Source organism: Homalodisca vitripennis, chromosome 4, assembly GCF_021130785.1.
Source record: "Homalodisca vitripennis isolate AUS2020 chromosome 4, UT_GWSS_2.1, whole genome shotgun sequence".
Taxonomy (NCBI): Eukaryota; Metazoa; Arthropoda; class Insecta; order Hemiptera; family Cicadellidae; genus Homalodisca; species Homalodisca vitripennis.
This window is the reverse complement of record NC_060210.1, coordinates 204208270-204229211: the sequence shown is the minus strand read 5'-3', so window position 1 is coordinate 204229211 and position 20942 is coordinate 204208270. Positions and strand designations below refer to the sequence as shown.

The following is a 20942-nucleotide window of genomic DNA, read 5'->3' as shown; positions in this document are numbered from 1 at the left end:
TATTTTCAAATTTTACGAAACAGAAATAAAATATTATATATTCTAAACTTAATGCTACCATTTTCAATGTTTCATCCACAACATAACATTTAATGGAAATTAAAATTACTCCCAAGATGAAGTATTACATCATTGTATAATACAATTTTAATTTACATCGAGTTTATAATATATCACTGAATGATGCCTGTTAATTCAGTAATTTCATCCTTTTCCAGCAACCAAATTCTAATTTTTTTTTTAAAATAAATGTTTTTTACAAATAATTTTGATTTGGTTTGGTAGCAGGTTAAACAATTTTGGACCTAAAAATACAAATGACTTTCTAAAGAATGACTTATACACTTTTGGTCTTTTGAAAAGACCTTCTGAAGCAGCTCGCGTATAATATTTAAACTGTTTATTATTGTCATCACCACTTCGCATATAAAACGTTTTTAATACTTTAAATACAAATAGATATTTTAATGGTAGTATTTTCAACTGTCTGAACAGAGGAAGGGACGGCTCACGTTTACATTTAAATATTATTATTCTAATAAAGTGCTTCTGTATTATCTCCAGTGGGTTTAAAGCTTTATTACTAGCTCCCCCCCAAATTTCTATCCCATAAATAAATCTGGAGTGAATTAGTGCAAAGTAAAGGGTGCGCATTACAGCCTCAGGTAGCAAGTTCCTCAAAAAGTAAAATTTTCTGACGTTTCTTCTTAATTGAGACTGTAGATTGTCTGTATGTGGTTTCCAGGATAATGATTCGTCGATTATTATGCCAAGGTATTTGATTTGATTCACTTGCTCTATAACTGGACATTTACATTTATTGTCATTCTCGCAGTTAATATTTACGTGAAATTTCAAGTTGTTGTCGAAAGAAAAACGTTTAAGACCAAAATTTATAAATTTAGTTTTTTCGGCGTTTACTATCATGTTATTATTTTCACACCACGCTTTTAATGACCGAATGTCGAATTTCATTTCCTCTAAAATGTTAGTCCAGTGTGTATTATTATATTGAAGAGCAATGTCGTCAGCAAAAGCTGTGGCTCTTCCCTTGAAGGGAACGCATAGTAAATCATTCACGAATATTAAAAACATAGTTGCACTAAGCACAGAGCCTTGAGGGACGCCCCGGGATACAGGTTTTGAGTTACTGGTAATATTAGCTATATTCACTTTTTGAGTTCTGTTCGTTAAATAACTTTCAAACCAGTCCAGCGCAACTCCCCTTACTCCAGCAGCCTTATGATGGTCCCTTCTTAGATAAACTTAATACCGTTTTAACGATTTTAACTCTTTTAACTTATGACCATGTTATTTTGGCAGGTGATGTTAACATAAATGTATTGCAATGTTCTAAAAGTCACAATACATTATGTAATATGTTAAGGCAACACAACATGCAATATCTAGTGAATTTTCCAACTAAATTTACTCAGAATTGTGAAAATGCAATTGACAATATTATTACTAATGTACCAGGGAAGTCATTGATAATTGAAGGTATAATAACTGAGCTCTCCGGTCATGATGGGCAACTTTTAACAATTGACAATATTATTACTAATGTACCAGGGAAGTCATTGATAATTGAAGGTATAATAACTGAGCTCTCCGGTCATGGTGGGCAACTTTTAACAATTGACAATATTATTACTACTGTACCAGGGAAGTCATTGATAATTGAAGGTATAATAACTGAGCTCTCCGGTCATGATGGGCAACTTTTAACAATTGACAATATTATTACTAATGTACCAGGGAAGTCATTGATAATTGAAGGTATAATAACTGAGCTCTCCGGTCATGATGGGCAACTTTTAACAATTGACAATATTATTACTAATGTACCAGGGAAGTCATTGATAATTGAAGGTATAATAACTGAGCTCTCCGGTCATGATGGGCAACTTTTAACAATTGACAATATTATTACTAATGTACCAGGGAAGTCATTGATAATTGAAGGTATAATAACTGAGCTCTCCGGTCATGATGGGCAACTTTTAACAATTGACAATATTATTACTAATGTACCAGGGAAGTCATTGATAATTGAAGGTATAATAACTGAGCTCTCCGGTCATGATGGGCAACTTTTAACAATTGACAATATTATTACTAATGTACCAGGGAAGTCATTGATAATTGAAGGTATAATAACTGAGCTCTCCGGTCATGGTGGGCAACTTTTAACAATTGACAATATTATTACTAATGTACCAGGGAAGTCATTGATAATTGAAGGTATAATAACTGAGCTCTCCGGTCATGGTGGGCAACTTTTAACAATTGACAATATTATTACTAATGTACCAGGGAAGTCATTGATAATTGAAGGTATAATAACTGAGCTCTCCGGTCATGATGGGCAACTTTTAACAATTGACAATATTATTACTAATGTACCAGGGAAGTCATTGATAATTGAAGGTATAATAACTGAGCTCTCCGGTCATGGTGGGCAACTTTTAACAATTGACAATATTATTACTAATGTACCAGGGAAGTCATTGATAATTGAAGGTATAATAACTGAGCTCTCCGGTCATGGTGGGCAACTTTTAACAATTGACAATATTATTACTAATGTACCAGGGAAGTCATTGATAATTGAAGGTATAATAACTGAGCTCTCCGGTCATGGTGGGCAACTTTTAACAATTGACAATATTATTACTAATGTACCAGGGAAGTCATTGATAATTGAAGGTATAATAACTGAGCTCTCCGGTCATGGTGGGCAACTTTTAACAATTGACAATATTATTACTAATGTACCAGGGAAGTCATTGATAATTGAAGGTATAATAACTGAGCTCTCCGGTCATGGTGGGCAACTTTTAACAATTGACAATATTATTACTAATGTACCAGGGAAAGTCATTGATAATTGAAGGTATAATAACTGAGCTCTCCGGTCATGGTGGGCAACTTTTAACAATTGACAATATTATTACTAATGTACCAGGGAAGTCATTGATAATTGAAGGTATAATAACTGAGCTCTCCGGTCATGGTGGGCAACTTTTAACAATTGACAATATTATTACTAATGTACCAGGGAAGTCATTGATAATTGAAGGTATAATAACTGAGCTCTCCGGTCATGGTGGGCAACTTTTAACAATTGACAATATTATTACTAATGTACCAGGGAAGTCATTGATAATTGAAGGTATAATAACTGAGCTCTCCGGTCATGGTGGGCAACTTTTAACAATTGACAATATTATTACTAATGTACCAGGGAAGTCATTGATAATAATTGAAGGTATAATAACTGAGCTCTCCGGTCATGGTGGGCAACTTTTAACAATTGACAATATTATTACTAATGTACCAGGGAAGTCATTGATAATTGAAGGTATAATAACTGAGCTCTCCGGTCATGGTGGGCAACTTTTAACAATTGACAATATTATTACTAATGTACCAGGGAAGTCATTGATAATTGAAGGTATAATAACTGAGCTCTCCGGTCATGGTGGGCAACTTTTAAACAATTGACAATATTATTACTACTGTACCAGGGAAGTCATTGATAATTGAAGGTATAATAACTGAGCTCTCCGGTCATGGTGGGCAACTTTTAACAATTGACAATATTATTACTAATGTACCAGGGAAGTCATTGATAATTGAAGGTATAATAACTGAGCTCTCCGGTCATGGTGGGCAACTTTTAACAATTGACAATATTATTACTAATGTACCAGGGAAGTCATTGATAATTGAAGGTATAATAACTGAGCTCTCCCGGTCATGGTGGGCAACTTTTAAACAATTGACAATATTATTACTAATGTACCAGGGAAGTCATTGATAATTGAAGGTATAATAACTGAGCTCTCCGGTCATGGTGGGCAACTTTTAACAATTGACAATATTATTACTAATGTACCAGGGAAGTCATTGATAATTGAAGGTATAATAACTGAGCTCTCCGGTCATGGTGGGCAACTTTTAACAATTGACAATATTATTACTAATGTACCAGGGAAGTCATTGATAATTGAAGGTATAATAACTGAGCTCTCCGGTCATGGTGGGCAACTTTTAACAATTGACAATATTATTACTAATGTACCAGGGAAGTCATTGATAATTGAAGGTATAATAACTGAGCTCTCCGGTCATGGTGGGCAACTTTTAACAATTGACAATATTATTACTAATGTACCAGGGAAGTCATTGATAATTGAAGGTATAATAACTGAGCTCTCCGGTCATGGTGGGCAACTTTTAACAATTGACAATATTATTACTAATGTACCAGGGAAGTCATTGATAATTGAAGGTATAATAACTGAGCTCTCCGGTCATGGTGGGCAACTTTTAACAATTGACAATATTATTACTAATGTACCAGGGAAGTCATTGATAATTGAAGGTATAATAACTGAGCTCTCCGGTCATGGTGGGCAACTTTTAACAATTGACAATATTATTACTAATGTACCAGGGAAGTCATTGATAATTGAAGGTATAATAACTGAGCTCTCCGGTCATGGTGGGCAACTTTTAACAATTGACAATATTATTACTAATGTACCAGGGAAGTCATTGATAATTGAAGGTATAATAACTGAGCTCTCCGGTCATGGTGGGCAACTTTTAACAATTGACAATATTATTACTAATGTACCAGGGAAGTCATTGATAATTGAAGGTATAATAACTGAGCTCTCCGGTCATGGTGGGCAACTTTTAACAATTGACAATATTATTACTAATGTACCAGGGAAGTCATTGATAATTGAAGGTATAATAACTGAGCTCTCCGGTCATGGTGGGCAACTTTTAACAATTGACAATATTATTACTAATGTACCAGGGAAGTCATTGATAATTGAAGGTATAATAACTGAGCTCTCCGGTCATGGTGGGCAACTTTTAACAATTGACAATATTATTACTAATGTACCAGGGAAGTCATTGATAATTGAAGGTATAATAACTGAGCTCTCCGGTCATGGTGGGCAACTTTTAACAATTGACAATATTATTACTAATGTACCAGGGAAGTCATTGATAATTGAAGGTATAATAACTGAGCTCTCCGGTCATGGTGGGCAACTTTTAACAATTGACAATATTATTACTAATGTACCAGGGAAGTCATTGATAATTGAAGGTATAATAACTGAGCTCTCCGGTCATGGTGGGCAACTTTTAACAATTGACAATATTATTACTAATGTACCAGGGAAGTCATTGATAATTGAAGGTATAATAACTGAGCTCTCCGGTCATGGTGGGCAACTTTTAACAATTGACAATATTATTACTAATGTACCAGGGAAGTCATTGATAATTGAAGGTATAATAACTGAGCTCTCCGGTCATGGTGGGCAACTTTTAACAATTGACAATATTATTACTAATGTACCAGGGAAGTCATTGATAATTGAAGGTATAATAACTGAGCTCTCCGGTCATGGTGGGCAACTTTTAACAATTGACAATATTATTACTAATGTACCAGGGAAGTCATTGATAATTGAAGGTATAATAACTGAGCTCTCCGGTCATGGTGGGCAACTTTTAACAATTGACAATATTATTACTAATGTACCAGGGAAGTCATTGATAATTGAAGGTATAATAACTGAGCTCTCCGGTCATGGTGGGCAACTTTTAACAATTGACAATATTATTACTAATGTACCAGGGAAGTCATTGATAATTGAAGGTATAATAACTGAGCTCTCCGGTCATGGTGGGCAACTTTTAACAATTGACAATATTATTACTAACGTACCAGGGAAGTCATTGATAATTGAAGGTATAATAACTGAGCTCTCCGGTCATGGTGGGCAACTTTTAACAATTGACAATATTATTACTAATGTACCAGGGAAGTCATTGATAATTGAAGGTATAATAACTGAGCTCTCCGGTCATGGTGGGCAACTTTTAACAATTAAGAATATTATTACTAATGTACCAGGGAAGTCATTGATAATTGAAGGTATAATAACTGAGCTCTCCGGTCATGGTGGGCAACTTTTAACAATTGAAATGTGTATTTTAAAAAAGGCAGCATGCAAAACTTTAACTCAGATACACAGAAAATTTTCTAGTAAAAATGTAGGAATCTTAAAAAATAGGTTGAGCAATGAATCATGATTGGAGGTGTACAATGCAACAGTTAACACAAATACAATGCTTTTTATAAAATATTTATGTACTACTTTGATATAAGTTTTCCATTAGTCAAGACTAGAGTACACTTAAAAAAAAAGCAAATGACAAAATTATGATCTTAAAAAAATTGCAAATTATAAACTTAAGTCAAACCATCAGATAAACAAAAGATACAACACAAAATAAGCTATTAAAAGAGATGGGAAAAAAATTATAGTAAAAAATTAAACTCAACAAAAAATCACACATTGAAAATAAAATTAAATATTCCGAAAACATTTGTAAATCTACATGGAAAATAATAAATAATGATATAAAAAATTATCAGAATATTAATAAGAAAATTTAATTGATTTCTGAAGGTCATGAATACACAGATGATATTTGTGAAATTTGATAATTATTTTATTAACATTGTTGATAAAGAAGTAATACTTGTCAACAAGCATTACAGTTAATGTGCCAGGTATTGTAATAATTTTAATGACAGTTTTACACTAAACAAGTAAGTGAGGAGGAATTGGACCAAATTATAATGTAATTCCTAACAAGTATTCAGCAGGTTATGATGAAATTCCAAGCTAAAATGTGCCTAATTAAGCCCTTGGCACATATTATAATAAATTCTTCTTTAGTATTTAGAATCTTTCCCGAAAAATTAAAAATCTCAAAAATTATAACTGTTTACAAAAAAGGAAGTGACCCTGATAATTTTACCAACCTTTTCTAAAATATTCGAACGTGTTATGTATTTACAATTAGTTTATTTTCTACAGGTGAATAATATATTTGACAGAGAACAGCCATGGCTTTAGAGCTGGCAAATCTGTTACAACTGCTGGGACACATTTCATTCAGACAGCATTGATAAAGGGAATGATATGATTAGTACTTTTATGGATCTTACTAAAGCATTTCATAGTGTATCACATGAAGTATTAATAGAAAATTTAAAGAATATTGGTATTAAAAATGTTACATTAAATTCGCTGGCTTCTTATATTAAAAAACGTTGACTTGCCGTTTATGGCTTCAACAAATTTAATCACACATGCCAAATCTTCTTCACAAATAATACGCCATGGTGTGCCACAGGGTTCCATCCTAGGAGTTATTCTTTTCCTGGGTTTACCAAATGTTTTGACAAGTGATCAGAGCAAGATGTGTTTATATGCAGATGACTCTAATTTAATAGTTACTGGTAAAAACTTGAGTGAAATAGATATTGTAGCTAAAATGGAGCTCATGCATATAAATAACTATTTTTGTAGTAAAGATTTATTACTAAACTTTAAAAAAACTAATTTAATTTCTTTCTGCACAAAACAAAATAGGAATGAACCGATGCAAAATATAACAATAGACAATGTAAACATTTCTCAGTTAACAAAAACCAAATTTCTAGGATTACTTTTGGATGGGAACCTAACTTGGGAAGAGCACATTTTGGATTTGCAAAAAAGATCTCTTCCAGATTATTTGCTCTTCAATCCATGTCCAAATATTTCTCAATAGAAAGTAAAAAAACCATTTACTATACCCACATACATTCTCATATAACCTTTGGTGTTGCGTTGTACGGGGTCACTAGTAATAAAAATCTGCAAAGCATTCTGCAACTTAGAATAATACTAATTTTAAGGACCGGGATTCTGTGAAAGATTATTTTACTAAATTGGGAATTTTAACTGTCTATGGAATGTATATACTTGAAACAGTAATGATAGTCAGATCAAATGTTTATAAATGACCTCGATTAGGGTCAAGTCACGACTACTTTACTTGAAATAGAATCCAATTGGCAGTACATAAACACTCGGAATTTCATTATAAGACACCAAGTTTGGCAGGAATTAACCCTTCCCACGCGGCAAACGAATATATCCGTTAGTCCTAATTTTGACCGAAACACGGTAAACGGATATATCCTTCAAAGTCTATTTTGTGTTATTTAATAAATTGTAGTTGCCGTGGAATCCGCTAGAGTTCAAGGGAGTGTTGAATACTTGTTCCGAAAAGCAGATGTTACAGTTTGAACCTCATTGGCGCGTCGCATTGGTGGGAGGGCGTGGCTTTGTCTCTCGTGGCGTGATTTAGCCTCAGTCTGCAGCGAACCATTACGCGGTAAACGGATATATCCCGGCACGGCATATTTTAGTGTTTAACACTGTTTTGCCATATTTCCTTATTTACTGTTTGTGTTCCTGTTGTATTTAGCATTATATTATCTTTTTATTTTGTTATTACTTTATTAATTTTGTTGTGTCGTTATAGGCCTATGCGATGTTCTATTGTTCTATGCAATGGTGAATCCTGACGATTTTTTGTAAAATTTGTTAAAAAATATAGGTGTCTGATTATTTTGTGATACTGTATTATTTTTTATTCTTAATAGCCACCACTAACTAAAAAAAAATTAGAGTTGGTAAAATGTAAAAAAAATTTTTTAAGTTAATTATTACGCGTTGAGTCAAAATTGAAAAATAAATTATGCGTGGGAAGGGTTAAGTTTATAAATAAAATTCCAAAAGACACTCATTATAGAAAATAATTCATTGTTCAAAAAACACCTTAACCCATTGGCCTACTAGTATTTCCAGCCTCTCAACTCCACAGTAAATCCAATTAATTTGGCCCAAAATGGAGAATTTTACTTAAAATTCCATTACTCTAGTTGTACTGTTTAGATTTTAATAAAACTTGGGATATTTAATAAAAGCATCCTAAACTATATTTTTCACAAAAAAAATTTAAAAGTTAATGTTAATTTTGTTAATTTATGTTAATTTTATGTTAATTACAAAATAAACACTTTTTATGTTTTACTGATAATTATTTATTATTACAATTTTTTAAGTATACAAATACTGTCGACTTAAAAATAGTAAGTTAATGTTAATTTTGGTTAATTTTAAGTTAGTTTAAAAATAAAAATCTTTTATTGAAAATTTCGTAGACAAATTTATTTTGTTTTATTGTTTTAAATATTTTATAGCTGATTCCAAGAAAATATCATATAATTTTTAATTTCAGTATTTGTAAATTTTTAATTTTGGGTTAATTTTGTGTTAATTTCTACATAAATTGCATTTTTGTGCAAATTACTTATTACAGTATACTTATTGTTACATTGCCATAGTTACTAGAATAAATGAAGAAACATACCTTTTACTTTCATAGAATAATTGTCCAAATTATCTTCAGCTCATAACATTTTACTATACATTATATACATTATACACACACACAAAATTGTATGACTTTTGGGCCTAGAACTTTTGAAGTGTATGGTACACTTCAAAGCACTCAATGTGGAGTCCTACTACACACTGTTTGCACTGGATCCTGCTTTCCTTTCTCAGTCCATGCTCTTTGCACACTGCACACCTTTTTGTAGGGAATTCCTTCTGCGGTGTTGGAGGAATGGACTGTGGAAAATGCCGGCCCTGTAGTCTCATAGGATTGCTTGTAGATGGTCTCCCAGGTGATGGCCTAGCTCTCTGTTCCAATGATGCAAGCATCTGTTCTGCGACACCAATTTTAAAATCTACAAAGTGTGGCTTTTTCCCTCCTTTTATTTGGTAATATGCTACATACGCATTGAAGAGGCACATGTCAAACATATAAAAAAACAGTTTCTTATAGCCCTTACTGTACCGTCTAATGACCGGGTCATAGGCCAGTACTTGATCTTGACGGTCCACAGCCAACATACCATTGTTATAGTCCATGATCATCTTAGGCTTCATTATTTCCAACCGTTCTGAACGTTTCCTAGTTGGGATGGTAAACCTGCCAGTCGGTTGGTAGTCGATGTCAGTATGACATGTGCTGATGCAGTAGACCATTTTCTTGTCCATCCATTTCACTACTAGTAACCCACCAAGGCTTCTGCGTTGTGCCTCACCAACTTCTAGCTTTCCTGTTTTGAGCTCATTAGGCATGTTTTTTCTACTAGGTCGGACAGTGCCTACTGCATAGGTATTGTGTTCTAAAAGCCTAAGAAATAAATTCGGTGACGAATACCAATTGTCGATGTGGCAGCAGTAACCTTTTTCCAAATATGGTTGTAAGAGTTCCATTACAACTTCCTCACTTACCATCATTCCTTCAGGAACAACCTTTTTTTTACCAGTGTATATTTGGAAACCAGAACAGTACCCACTTTTTGACTCACAAATTTTAAAAAACTTTATACCAAACCGTGCCCTTTTGGTTCGATTGAATTGGACATAAGATAGCCTCCCACGAAATTTCATCAAACTTTCATCAACTGATACGTCTCTATCGGGGGTGTAGTTTTCTTTGAAAATTTGGTTGAAAAAAGTTATTATAGGTCTAATTTTTTTCAACTGATCGTCTTCAATAGTTTCAGTCTCATCATTATTATTTGCTAAGTGAAGGAACCTCATTAGAAGCTGAAACCTTTTGAATGACATAACTTCTGTAAAGATACATGTTTCAATTACTTTCCTTTTCGTCCAATAACTTTGGAGTGTTGGTTTTTGCACTACAGCCATAAGTATGATCAGAGCAAAAAATGCTTTCATCTCGTTTACTGTGCATTCAACCCATTTATTATCAACCTTTTTTTTCTTTGTTTCATCAGCTAAGCATTGGGTAGCATACACATTTGTTTGCTGAACAATATGCTCCAAAATCTCAATAGTAAAAAATTTTTCAAAACAATCTAGTTCAGTTTTTATTTGGTCAAGATTTCGAATATTGGCTCCTACCTGATTGCCTAACAACACAATATTTTTAGGTTCGTTTGGCTCGTCATTCCATATTGGAAAATTCCATAATCCAGTTACACCAGAAGCCACACTGCTAATAACGTCTTCAACATTCTGTAAATGTAAATCATTCATAGGATCATCGCATTGTTTAGGCCTACGTCCATCTCTTCAAAATCAATATCTGAGAGGGCATTGTCAGACTCGCCGTCGCTAAATTCTTCATCACCATCAATCCTCCACTCTTCTTCCACATGATTAGAACCGATTTCACTATCAGAATCACTTAAAATAAATTCGTCATTGTCAATATAACGATCAATTTCACTACTACGTAAAGCTTCATGTCGCGCCATTGTACACACGCTTAGTTTGTTTACTCGAGTCAGCTGTTTACTTGTTCCGATCGTCTATTTATGTTCCCCTTCTCCAACTGCAGTGTTGCCAAATTGTAAAGTTAAATTATTCAATTCCCATTATTGCATAGAACACAAAAACGAAGTTAGGACTGAAAGGTGCTCACATCTTGTAAGAAATAGGCGAACTACTTGGTGGCGAGATGGTTTTGTCAAAGTATTTTACCGTGCATAGCGCTAGCGGCGAGATGGTCTCGTCGAAGTAGGCTAATGGGTTAAAATATTTTTAACCAATAGTTTATATTCATTTGAAGAATATATGGAAATATTAAAATATTTTAAATAAAATATGACTGATTGTAAAAATTATATGAATTAAGTTGTTTTGAATTTGAATGGCAAACACAAGCCATTGTTATTCCCAGAACTTCCTACTGGACTTTGGTCAGACACAACCAAAACCTAATAAATGCTGTTATTTATGGTTGTTGATGTTTGTTAATTCTTGTAATACATTTTTTTACGATTTGGTGTTGTAAGTTCTCAAAATAAAGAGTAAATATTTTATCTGCCTTACTTTAAATGTAACTTAAATATTGGGGGTTTTATAAAATAATTCAAACTTTAATTAGCCACCAAATTTGATAGAGTAACATTAGATACCTCTAATTTTGTCATTCTTCTTCTTATTATAATACCTTTAAAATGATATGTCACTTACTAGAGGTTCCTACATAAACATTTTGACTTAGGTACCCTCAAACAACCCCATATAATCATGATCATAATTTTTATTGCCATTGATTACATTTTACATGTAATGAAATAGGCATAGTCACGTATTAATAATAATAGACATAATAGAGAAAATAGAATAAAATATTTTTTAAAATTAGACATGTAAAATTTACAGTACAATTTTACAATTGCGGTTTTACAATGTGTGAGTTTAATTACTACTCTGGCACTATTTAGTTATTCAAAATCAAAATTCTACATCCACATCATGATTCAGAAAATCCTCTAGATTATAAAATGGATTTTGTTGTAACCAATGTAATACCTTACTCTTAAACACCCCAGTTGAGCCAATCCAAGCTGTTACATTAAGTTTATTAAAGAAAACAATGCTGTTCACCATGTGAGATGAACCTGTTTTGGCCAGCCTATGTATATCAAGCTTATCAAGATTTCTAGTATTATACGAATGCAAATCTTGCCTAAGTGTGAATGAGCGCAGATTAGTTTTTACATATAATAACAGATGGAAGATGTATAGGTTTATAATTGTGAGAATTTTTAAACTAATAAAAAGTGGTTTACAGTGTTCTAAGAATTCAGCTCTACAGATTGTTCGTAAAACCCTCTTTTGTATTATCAAAATATCTTTAACGTGAGAAGAATGACCCCAAAGTATTAATCCATAAGAAATATGAGACTGAAATAAACCAAAGTATGCTGTCCTCAAGTATTCAATAGAAACAACATCTCTTAGTTTCCAAAAAAGATAACTTACTCACGAGAGCCTACTGCATAAGTTATTAATGTGATGGGACCAGTTTAGTTTAGAATCAATGTGAATACCGAGTAATTTTGCGGATTGGACATCTTGAGTGTTATTGGATAAGCTAAAAATAATGTTTAGAGTTTTTTCTTGGTTACATAGCAATTTGTTAGAGGAAAACCATTTTAAAGCTTCATTTTCAGCTTGTTTCATTTTAGTGAGTAAATAAGGGACGTTTTTATTACTTGCAAAAAGGGAAGTGTCGTCTGTGTAGACTACTGAACTAACATTCAAATTATTTGGTAGATAATTTATTATAATAGTAAAGAAAAAGGGACCAAGTACTGAGCCTTGGGGGACACTTTCATGATTGTTGTCCTTTAATGACTAAAACTAGATCTGAAGGAAAACTTAGATGTAGAAATAAAAACTGGTTCACTCCTTTTTTAGAGCAAATTAGGTTATTACTGGATATCAGCTATGAAGTGAGTAAAAATAATTCTACTTTGTTAGAAGGACATAAAATAATTAAGAAATTTTATAAAGAACAGGTTGAAATTGAAAAAAGAAGTGCAAATGATAGATACATATTGGAATCTCCAAACCATGCAAAGCTGCCTAGAATGTCATCAATGCCGAATCTGGGCGGTTATCTAAAAATCTTTCTCTGTCCAAGCTTCCATTGTCTGCTGATGATTTTAATGTCTATTTTATTAATGTGTGTAGTAATGTAAATAATAATAGGGCCAATCTGAATACTGCTAGTGCTACTGAAATATTGAAATCTTCTGGTATAAGAAATCCCCAGACATTACCTTTTAAGTAGAATGATGTTTACCCTGTCGATGTTTATAACACTGTACTTAAACTTAGTAACTCAAAATCAGAAGATGTATTTGGACTTTCAAACTTTGTCTTAAAGAAAGTTATAAGTGAAATTTTATATCCTTTAACAATACTTATTAACTGGATGCTCAGGATTGGTGTTTTTCCCACAATGCCTTAAGACAAATGTAACAGTGCCAATTTACAAAAAGGGTGACAGGTCTAATGTAAACAACTACCGCCCGATTGCGCTGGTTCCTGTAGCATGCAAGGTAATTGAAAGCTTAATTAAACAACAGGTTGAATGTTATTTTGAGTACAATCACTTGCTTTCCTCTAAACAATATGGATGTAGACTTAGTCTCTCCACTTTCAAAGCAGTTGAAAGCATTGTCTCCTATATCATTAGTGGCTTTGGAGGTAAAGAAGAGATTAGTACCTTACTGTTAGATCTTAATAAAGCTTTTGACGTTGTGCCTCACTCAGAACTTATTGAAAAACTAAACCACTATGGGCTGGAAGGTGTTGAGTTGTCTCTCTTTACTTCTTATTTATCTGACAGGTACCAGTATGTCAAAGTAAGTGACCAGAGGTCTGATCTCAAGAGGGTGACAGGGGGGGGTACCCCAGGGCTCTGTCCTGGGTCCCTTTTTGTTCACTGTTTTCATTAACGACCTCCCAAAATTTCTTCCCAACAAGTGTGTCCTTTATGCAGACGACACTACCTTGATGTGCTCCAATAGACTTTCCCAACTTAATCTAGTAATGATCAATTATATGAGAGAGAGATCACACCTCTGGTTTTCTGCAAATGGCCTATATGTTAACGAGGATAAATCAGAGCATGTTATATTTAGTCTAGGTGCCAACTCTGAGAATAAGTCTGTGAAGTTACTAGGTCTTTATCTTGATTCTAAAAGCTCACCTGGAGAACACATACTGATGCCTTATGTACTCGGTTATCGAGAGTGATCTTTTTGTTAAAAAAACTGACATCCTGTACTAGTCCTAGTTTAGTTTTAAAGGCTTATTTTGCCCTCTTTCATTCCCACCTTACATATGGTACCATTCTCTGGGGTAGCTCCAGCGGAGCTAGAGAGGTTTTTCTGTGCCAAAAGAAGGCTGTGCGAAAAATTTTTGATCTTAGCAATAGTGACTCGTGTAAACCTTATTTTATAGAATATGATATACTTACGCTGCCTTGTATTTTTGTATTGCAGAGTTTGATATATGTAAAAGAAAATTTAGAACAATTTGACTTAAGAAGCTCAATACATACTCATTATACAAGAAACCAAGACTCAATCAACCAAAAACATGCTAGGCTAGCTAAAACCCATAATAGTTATCTGTATATAGGCATAAAGCTTTTTAACAAGTTACCATTAGAAGTTAGGGAAATTTCATGTAATAATTTAAAAATAGCTGTGCCTAGATGGTTGAAGCAAAATGCATTCTATTCTATCGAAGAAATATATCTTTACAATATAAGTAATAGGACTTTCATGTAGTTCATGCATGTATGCTCAGCATTAAGGATATAACTGTGCCATGTAGGCTGTAGGCTAAGTTCAGAGACAGAATTTAGGAAAAAGTTGTTCAATTCTGTTGGTTCGAGTGTAACTGTGTGTTGTGTACTGGAATTACTTTCTTGCTTGATGATATCCCAGATGGCTTTACATTTATTAGGGGCTTTTTCTATGTATTTTTCACATGCACATATGGAGAGAAGGGTGTCAAAGATTTTCGTACATCACACAGCCCCTCAGTTGGTCGTATAAAAATGTCCCAAGGTAAATCACTTCATCTCTATTCATAAGAGGAGAGGGTGGAACTTTAACAATTTGCCACAATTCACTTAAAGTCAAATAGCAGCTATACAGTCTGGATGGATGGTCTGCCTCACCCTGTATGTGTATATAACACAACAAAAATTAGAACAGACATATTAAAAATAAGAAATATATGTATATTTTATGGCAACTTGGTAAAAAAAAATTATTACATTTTTTTCTATATGCTTAAGGTTAAGGGTCAACCAGTTAACAATTTCTGTCGATGACACTTACCTCAACAGTTTCCAGATAATCAGTTGTAATCTTATCTTTGACATTGAACATTTGTATATAGCTCATTGCGGTGGATATGCCACATAATGCAATTATCTCACCGTCAGTTGCTTCCCCGTCGAACATACCTTCATTATCCACCAAGAGGATCCCCACCTGCAACAGCAGTAGTATGTAGTGTACATGCCAACATTATCCATCTCATATGGTTGGTAAAGATTAAAATAATGTCTGTTTACATATTACTACACTACTACTACACAAAAGACTCCGACACTGCCACACACTAATTATTTTGAAAGTTATGTATTGAGAGAAGTTAATTTTAGATGCTGAATACTTATCTGGTTGAACCACACAACCTTCAGCTCCTTCTTGTACCGCTCTTTGACTGGCTCGTCTATCCTCCCCTACCCCGTGCTTAGTATCCATCGTTTCCTGATTCTTGACCTCAATTCCATATCTATAATTTTAAAGCTATGGTTGCATGGCTGAATACCGCCACAACCTTGAATAGAAACTGACTTAACTGATGAGTTAAACGCTCTGACTCTGACCTTGACAGTATACCTGTTGTATTTTTATCTGGTAACTGAGATACCAAATAAGATTCAATGGAAAACTTGGTCTGACCAAAAGAATTGATCACCGTGAATGCTACAGGGTTAGATTTTGGACCCACTTTCATTGCTAGTCTACATGACATTATAATAATTTGGACCGTTCCAGGATAGTACTTTTTCTATTTGTTGAAACCACAAAAACAGTGATAAACGAAAAAACTGCAACTTTCACAATTTAAATACAGACCAATAGAAATTTTCTTGTCAATTTACATCATTAAAACTTGTTTTCAAACAATTACAGAAAACCCTTCACATTATCACAACCTTTTCATAGTATGTATGTGGTAAAACCCTTCACAAACAAAGTGCACATTGTCCCCTTTAGAGCATTACAAGGACTATTTTATTACAATTTTGTAACATGATGGCTAAATTTCCCCTCTCAGTTCTCATACCTGTTGTATAAGTTTTGCTGTTTTGTTATATAAATCCTGTAAAATGTACTGTCCTGCCTGCTACAAACATTTTGACACAGTTTGATAATGTTGTGGATAGTTGGGATAGTATGAAATATGCAAGTACTTACCTCAGTTCCATTATTAGTTTTCCTCCTGTATATCTTGGGCCATATCCAGATGCCCCTGGTAACACTGTCTAAACCTGCCTTCCATGTGAACCCATGTTCATGGGAGATTATTCCAGACAACCAATCTTCTGTTTCAGACTGAAAACAAACAGATATGAGAAACTTAATAGTCAACTCATAAAAAAAAATTAAGTATCTTATTTAAGTACCATTAAAGATTTGTCTTCAGATACACCCACAGCATTGATACATTATGTAACGGGTCATTCACGTTAGTTCAACCAGACCATTTCACCCACTACCTCAGAGTTTTGTAAGGTTTGTCTTCAGATACACCCACAGCATTGATACATTATGTAACGGGTCATTCACGTTAGTTCAACCAGACCATTTCACCCACTACCTCAGAGTTTTGTAAGGTTTGTCTTCAGATACACCCACAGCATTGATATATTATGTAACGGGTCATTCTCGTTAGTTCAACCAGACCATTTCACCCACTACCTCAGAGTTTTGTAAGGTTTGTCTTCAGATACACCCACAGCATTGATACATTATGTAACGGGTCATTCTCGTTAGTTCAACCAGACCATTTCACCCACTACCTCAGAGTTTTGTAAGGTTTGTCTTCAGATACACCCACAGCATTGATACATTATGTAACGGGTCATTCACGTTAGTTCAACCAGACCATTTCACCCACCACCTCAGAGTTTCGTAAGGTTTGTCTTCAGATACACCCACAGCATTGATACATTATGTAACGGGTCATTCACGTTAGTTCAACCAGACCATTTCACCCACCACCTCAGAGTTTCGTAAGGTTTGTCTTCAGATACACCCACAGCATTGATACATTATGTAACGGGTCATTCACGTTAGTTCAACCAGACCATTTCACCCACCACCTCAGAGTTTTGTAAGGTTTGTCTTCAGATACACCCACAGCATTGATACATTATGTAACGGGTCATTCACGTTAGTTCAACCAGACCATTTCACCCACCACCTCAGAGTTTTGTAAGGTTTGTCTTCAGATACACCCACAGCATTGATACATTATGTAACGGGTCATTCACGTTAGTTTAACCAGACCATTTCACCCACCACCTCAGAGTTTTGTAAGGTTTGTCTTCAGATACACCCACAGCATTGATACATTATGTAACGGGTCATTCACGTTAGTTCAACCAGACCATTTCACCCACCACCTCAGAGTTTCGTAAGGTTTGTCTTCAGATACACCCACAGCTTTCAGAATCAGAATCATTTTATTGTCGTCCAACAATTACAAAATTTTATTGACAAGTCAAATATGATATTAAAAATATCACTAAGTAGGCCTACAGAGCCTAAAATAAATACAATCTATATCTATGTTAAAAGTTTAAAATTGTAAGTCACTAAAATTAGCATTAAAAATCTCATCTACAGAATAAAACGTTTTTCTCTTGAGCCACTCTGCAACAACATTCTTAAACCTACCAACAGAAATTGATCTAGCACTTAATGGTAACTTATTGAATAGCCTAGCTCCGGTTATTGCATAGTTCTGTTGAGTTTTACTTAACCTAGCATATTGTACATCAATTGTATTTTTAATTCTAGTGTTGTGTTCATGGTTAAAGCTTCTAAGATTGAAAGAGTCGAGATTTTCCTTAACAAAATCTAAACTGTGTAATATATATATATATATATATATATGTACATGGAAGCGTAAGTATACCCAGTTCTTCAAAAAATGGCCTACAGGACTCATTTTCGCTAATTCCTACTATGCAGCGTATGGCTTCCTTTTGCCACTTAAACACAGTCTTGGCTCCACTAGAGTTGCCCCACAGTAAAACCCCATACAGAAGGTGTACATTAAAAAAAGCGTAATATGCACTAATGACAAGATTAAGACTTGTATACAATTTTAGTGTTTTTAGTAGAAATATTACTCTTGCTAATCTAATACATAAATTGTTTGTATGGATTCCCCAGCTAAGCTTTGAGTCGAAATTTATACCAAGTAGTTTTACAGACTTATTTTTAGAATTACGTAAACTAAAGACAATTTCCTCGGTCTTGTTATTATTAACAGTTAATTTTATTAGCAGAGAACCAGAGATAGGACCTTTCCCTCATATAGCTCATAATGACATCATTTAATTTTGAGTCTCTGTCTGATGATAACAGAGTAGTATCATCAGCATACAAGACAACATTACCAGGGACTAATTTAGGGAGATCATTAATGAAGACAGTAAAGTAAACAAGAAGGGGCCCAAGACTGAGTCCTGGGGAACCCCGCTTGCCACCCTCTTAAGTCCTGATCTCTGGTCACCTACTTTGAAAACCTGAAGTCTATTGCTCAAATAAGACATAATCAAAGACAAAGCATTGTTCTCCAGACCATAATATTTCAATTTTTGAATGAGTTCATCATGAGGTACAACGTCAAATGCCTTACTTAAATCCAATAACACAGCAGCTGTTTCTTCCTTATTTTTAAAGTTATTCAATACATAACAGACAATATTTTCTACATACTGGGAATTTTGCATACAAACTTAATAATTCTAAAACTTTAAAATTGACTTCCCTTCATGTTGATGTCGACTCACAAGCACGGGCTTCACCAAAATATCGACAGATGGTATGGCAATGCACATCTCTTAGTATGTATGCGCGGGAAATATTAGGGTTTCACCAAAATATCAACAGATAGCATGGCAATGCACTTCTTTTAGTATGTATGCGCGGGTAATACTAGGGCTTCACCAAAATATCAACAGATGGCATGGCAATGCACTTCTCTTAGTATGTACGTGTGGGGCTTCACCAAAATATCAACAGATGGCATGGCAATGCACTTCTCTTAGTATGTATGCGCGGGTAATACTAGGGCTTCACCAAAATATCAACAGATGGCATGGCAATGCACTTCTCTTAGTATGTATGCGCGGGTAATACTAGGGCTTCACCAAAATATCAACAGATGGCATGGCAATGCACTTCTCTTAGTATGTATGCGCGGGTAATACTAGGGCTTCACCAAAATATCAACAGATGGCATGGCAATGCACTTCTCTTAGTATGTATGCGCGGGTAATACTAGGGCTTCACCAAAATATCAACAGATGGCATGGCAATGCACTTCTCTTAGTATGTATGCGCGGGTAATACTAGGGCTTCACCAAAATATCAACAGATGGCATGGCAATGCACTTCTCTTAGTATGTATGCGCGGGTAATACTAGGGCTTCACCAAAATATCAACAGATAGCATGGCAATGCACTTCTCTTAGTATGTATGCGCGGGTAATACTAGAGCTTCACCAAAATATCAACAGATGTCATGGCAATGCACTTCTCTTAGTATGTATGCGCGGGTAATACTAGGGCTTCACCAAAATATCAACAGATGGCATGGCAATGCACTTCTCTTAGTATGTATGCGCGGGTAATACTAGGGCTTCACCAAAATATCAACAGATGGCATGGCAATGCACTTCTCTTAGTATGTATGCGCGGGTAATACTAGGGCTTCACCAAAATATCAACAGATGTCATGGCAATGCACTTCTCTTAGTATGTATGCGCGGGTAATACTAGGGCTTCACCAAAATATCAACAGATGGCATGGCAATGCACTTCTCTTAGTATGTATGCGCGGGTAATACTAGGGCTTCACCAAAATATCAACAGATGTCATGGCAATGCACTTCTCTTAGTATGTATGCGCGGGTAATACTAGGGCTTCACCAAAATATCAACAGATGGCATGGCAATGCACTTCTCTTAGTATGTATGCGCGGGTAATACTAGGGCTTCACCAAAATATCAACAGATGTCATGGCAATGCACTTCTCTTAGTATGTATGCGCGGGTAATACTAGGGCTTCACCAAAATATCGACAGATGGCATGGCAATGCACTTTTCTTAGTATGTATGCGTGGGTAATACTAGGGCTTCACCAAAATATCAACAGATGACATGGCAATGCACTTCTCTTAGTATGTATGCGCGGGTAATACTAGGGCATCACCAAATTATCAACAGATGGCATGGCAATGCACTTCTCTTAGTATGTATGCGTGGGGCTTCATCAAAATATCGACAGATGGCATGGCAATGCACTTTTCTTAGTATGTATGCGCGGGTAAT

At 34.6% G+C, this 20942-nt stretch overlaps 1 protein-coding gene across 4 annotated transcripts in view; it reads right to left on the bottom strand.

Annotated features, from left to right (window-relative positions):
• Nucleotides 1-20942, bottom strand: part of LOC124360926 (atlastin-2-like) — an 84765-nt gene that overhangs the window by 9923 nt on the left and 53900 nt on the right. For all 4 annotated transcript variants that reach the window (XM_046814929.1, XM_046814930.1, XM_046814932.1 and 1 more), the window contains exons 4-5: nt 16790-16927; nt 15638-15793 (exon numbers count right to left, since the gene is read on the bottom strand). In XM_046814929.1, the coding sequence (XP_046670885.1) occupies nt 15638-15793; nt 16790-16927 (294 nt within the window). The remainder of the gene's footprint in view (nt 1-15637; nt 15794-16789; nt 16928-20942) is intronic.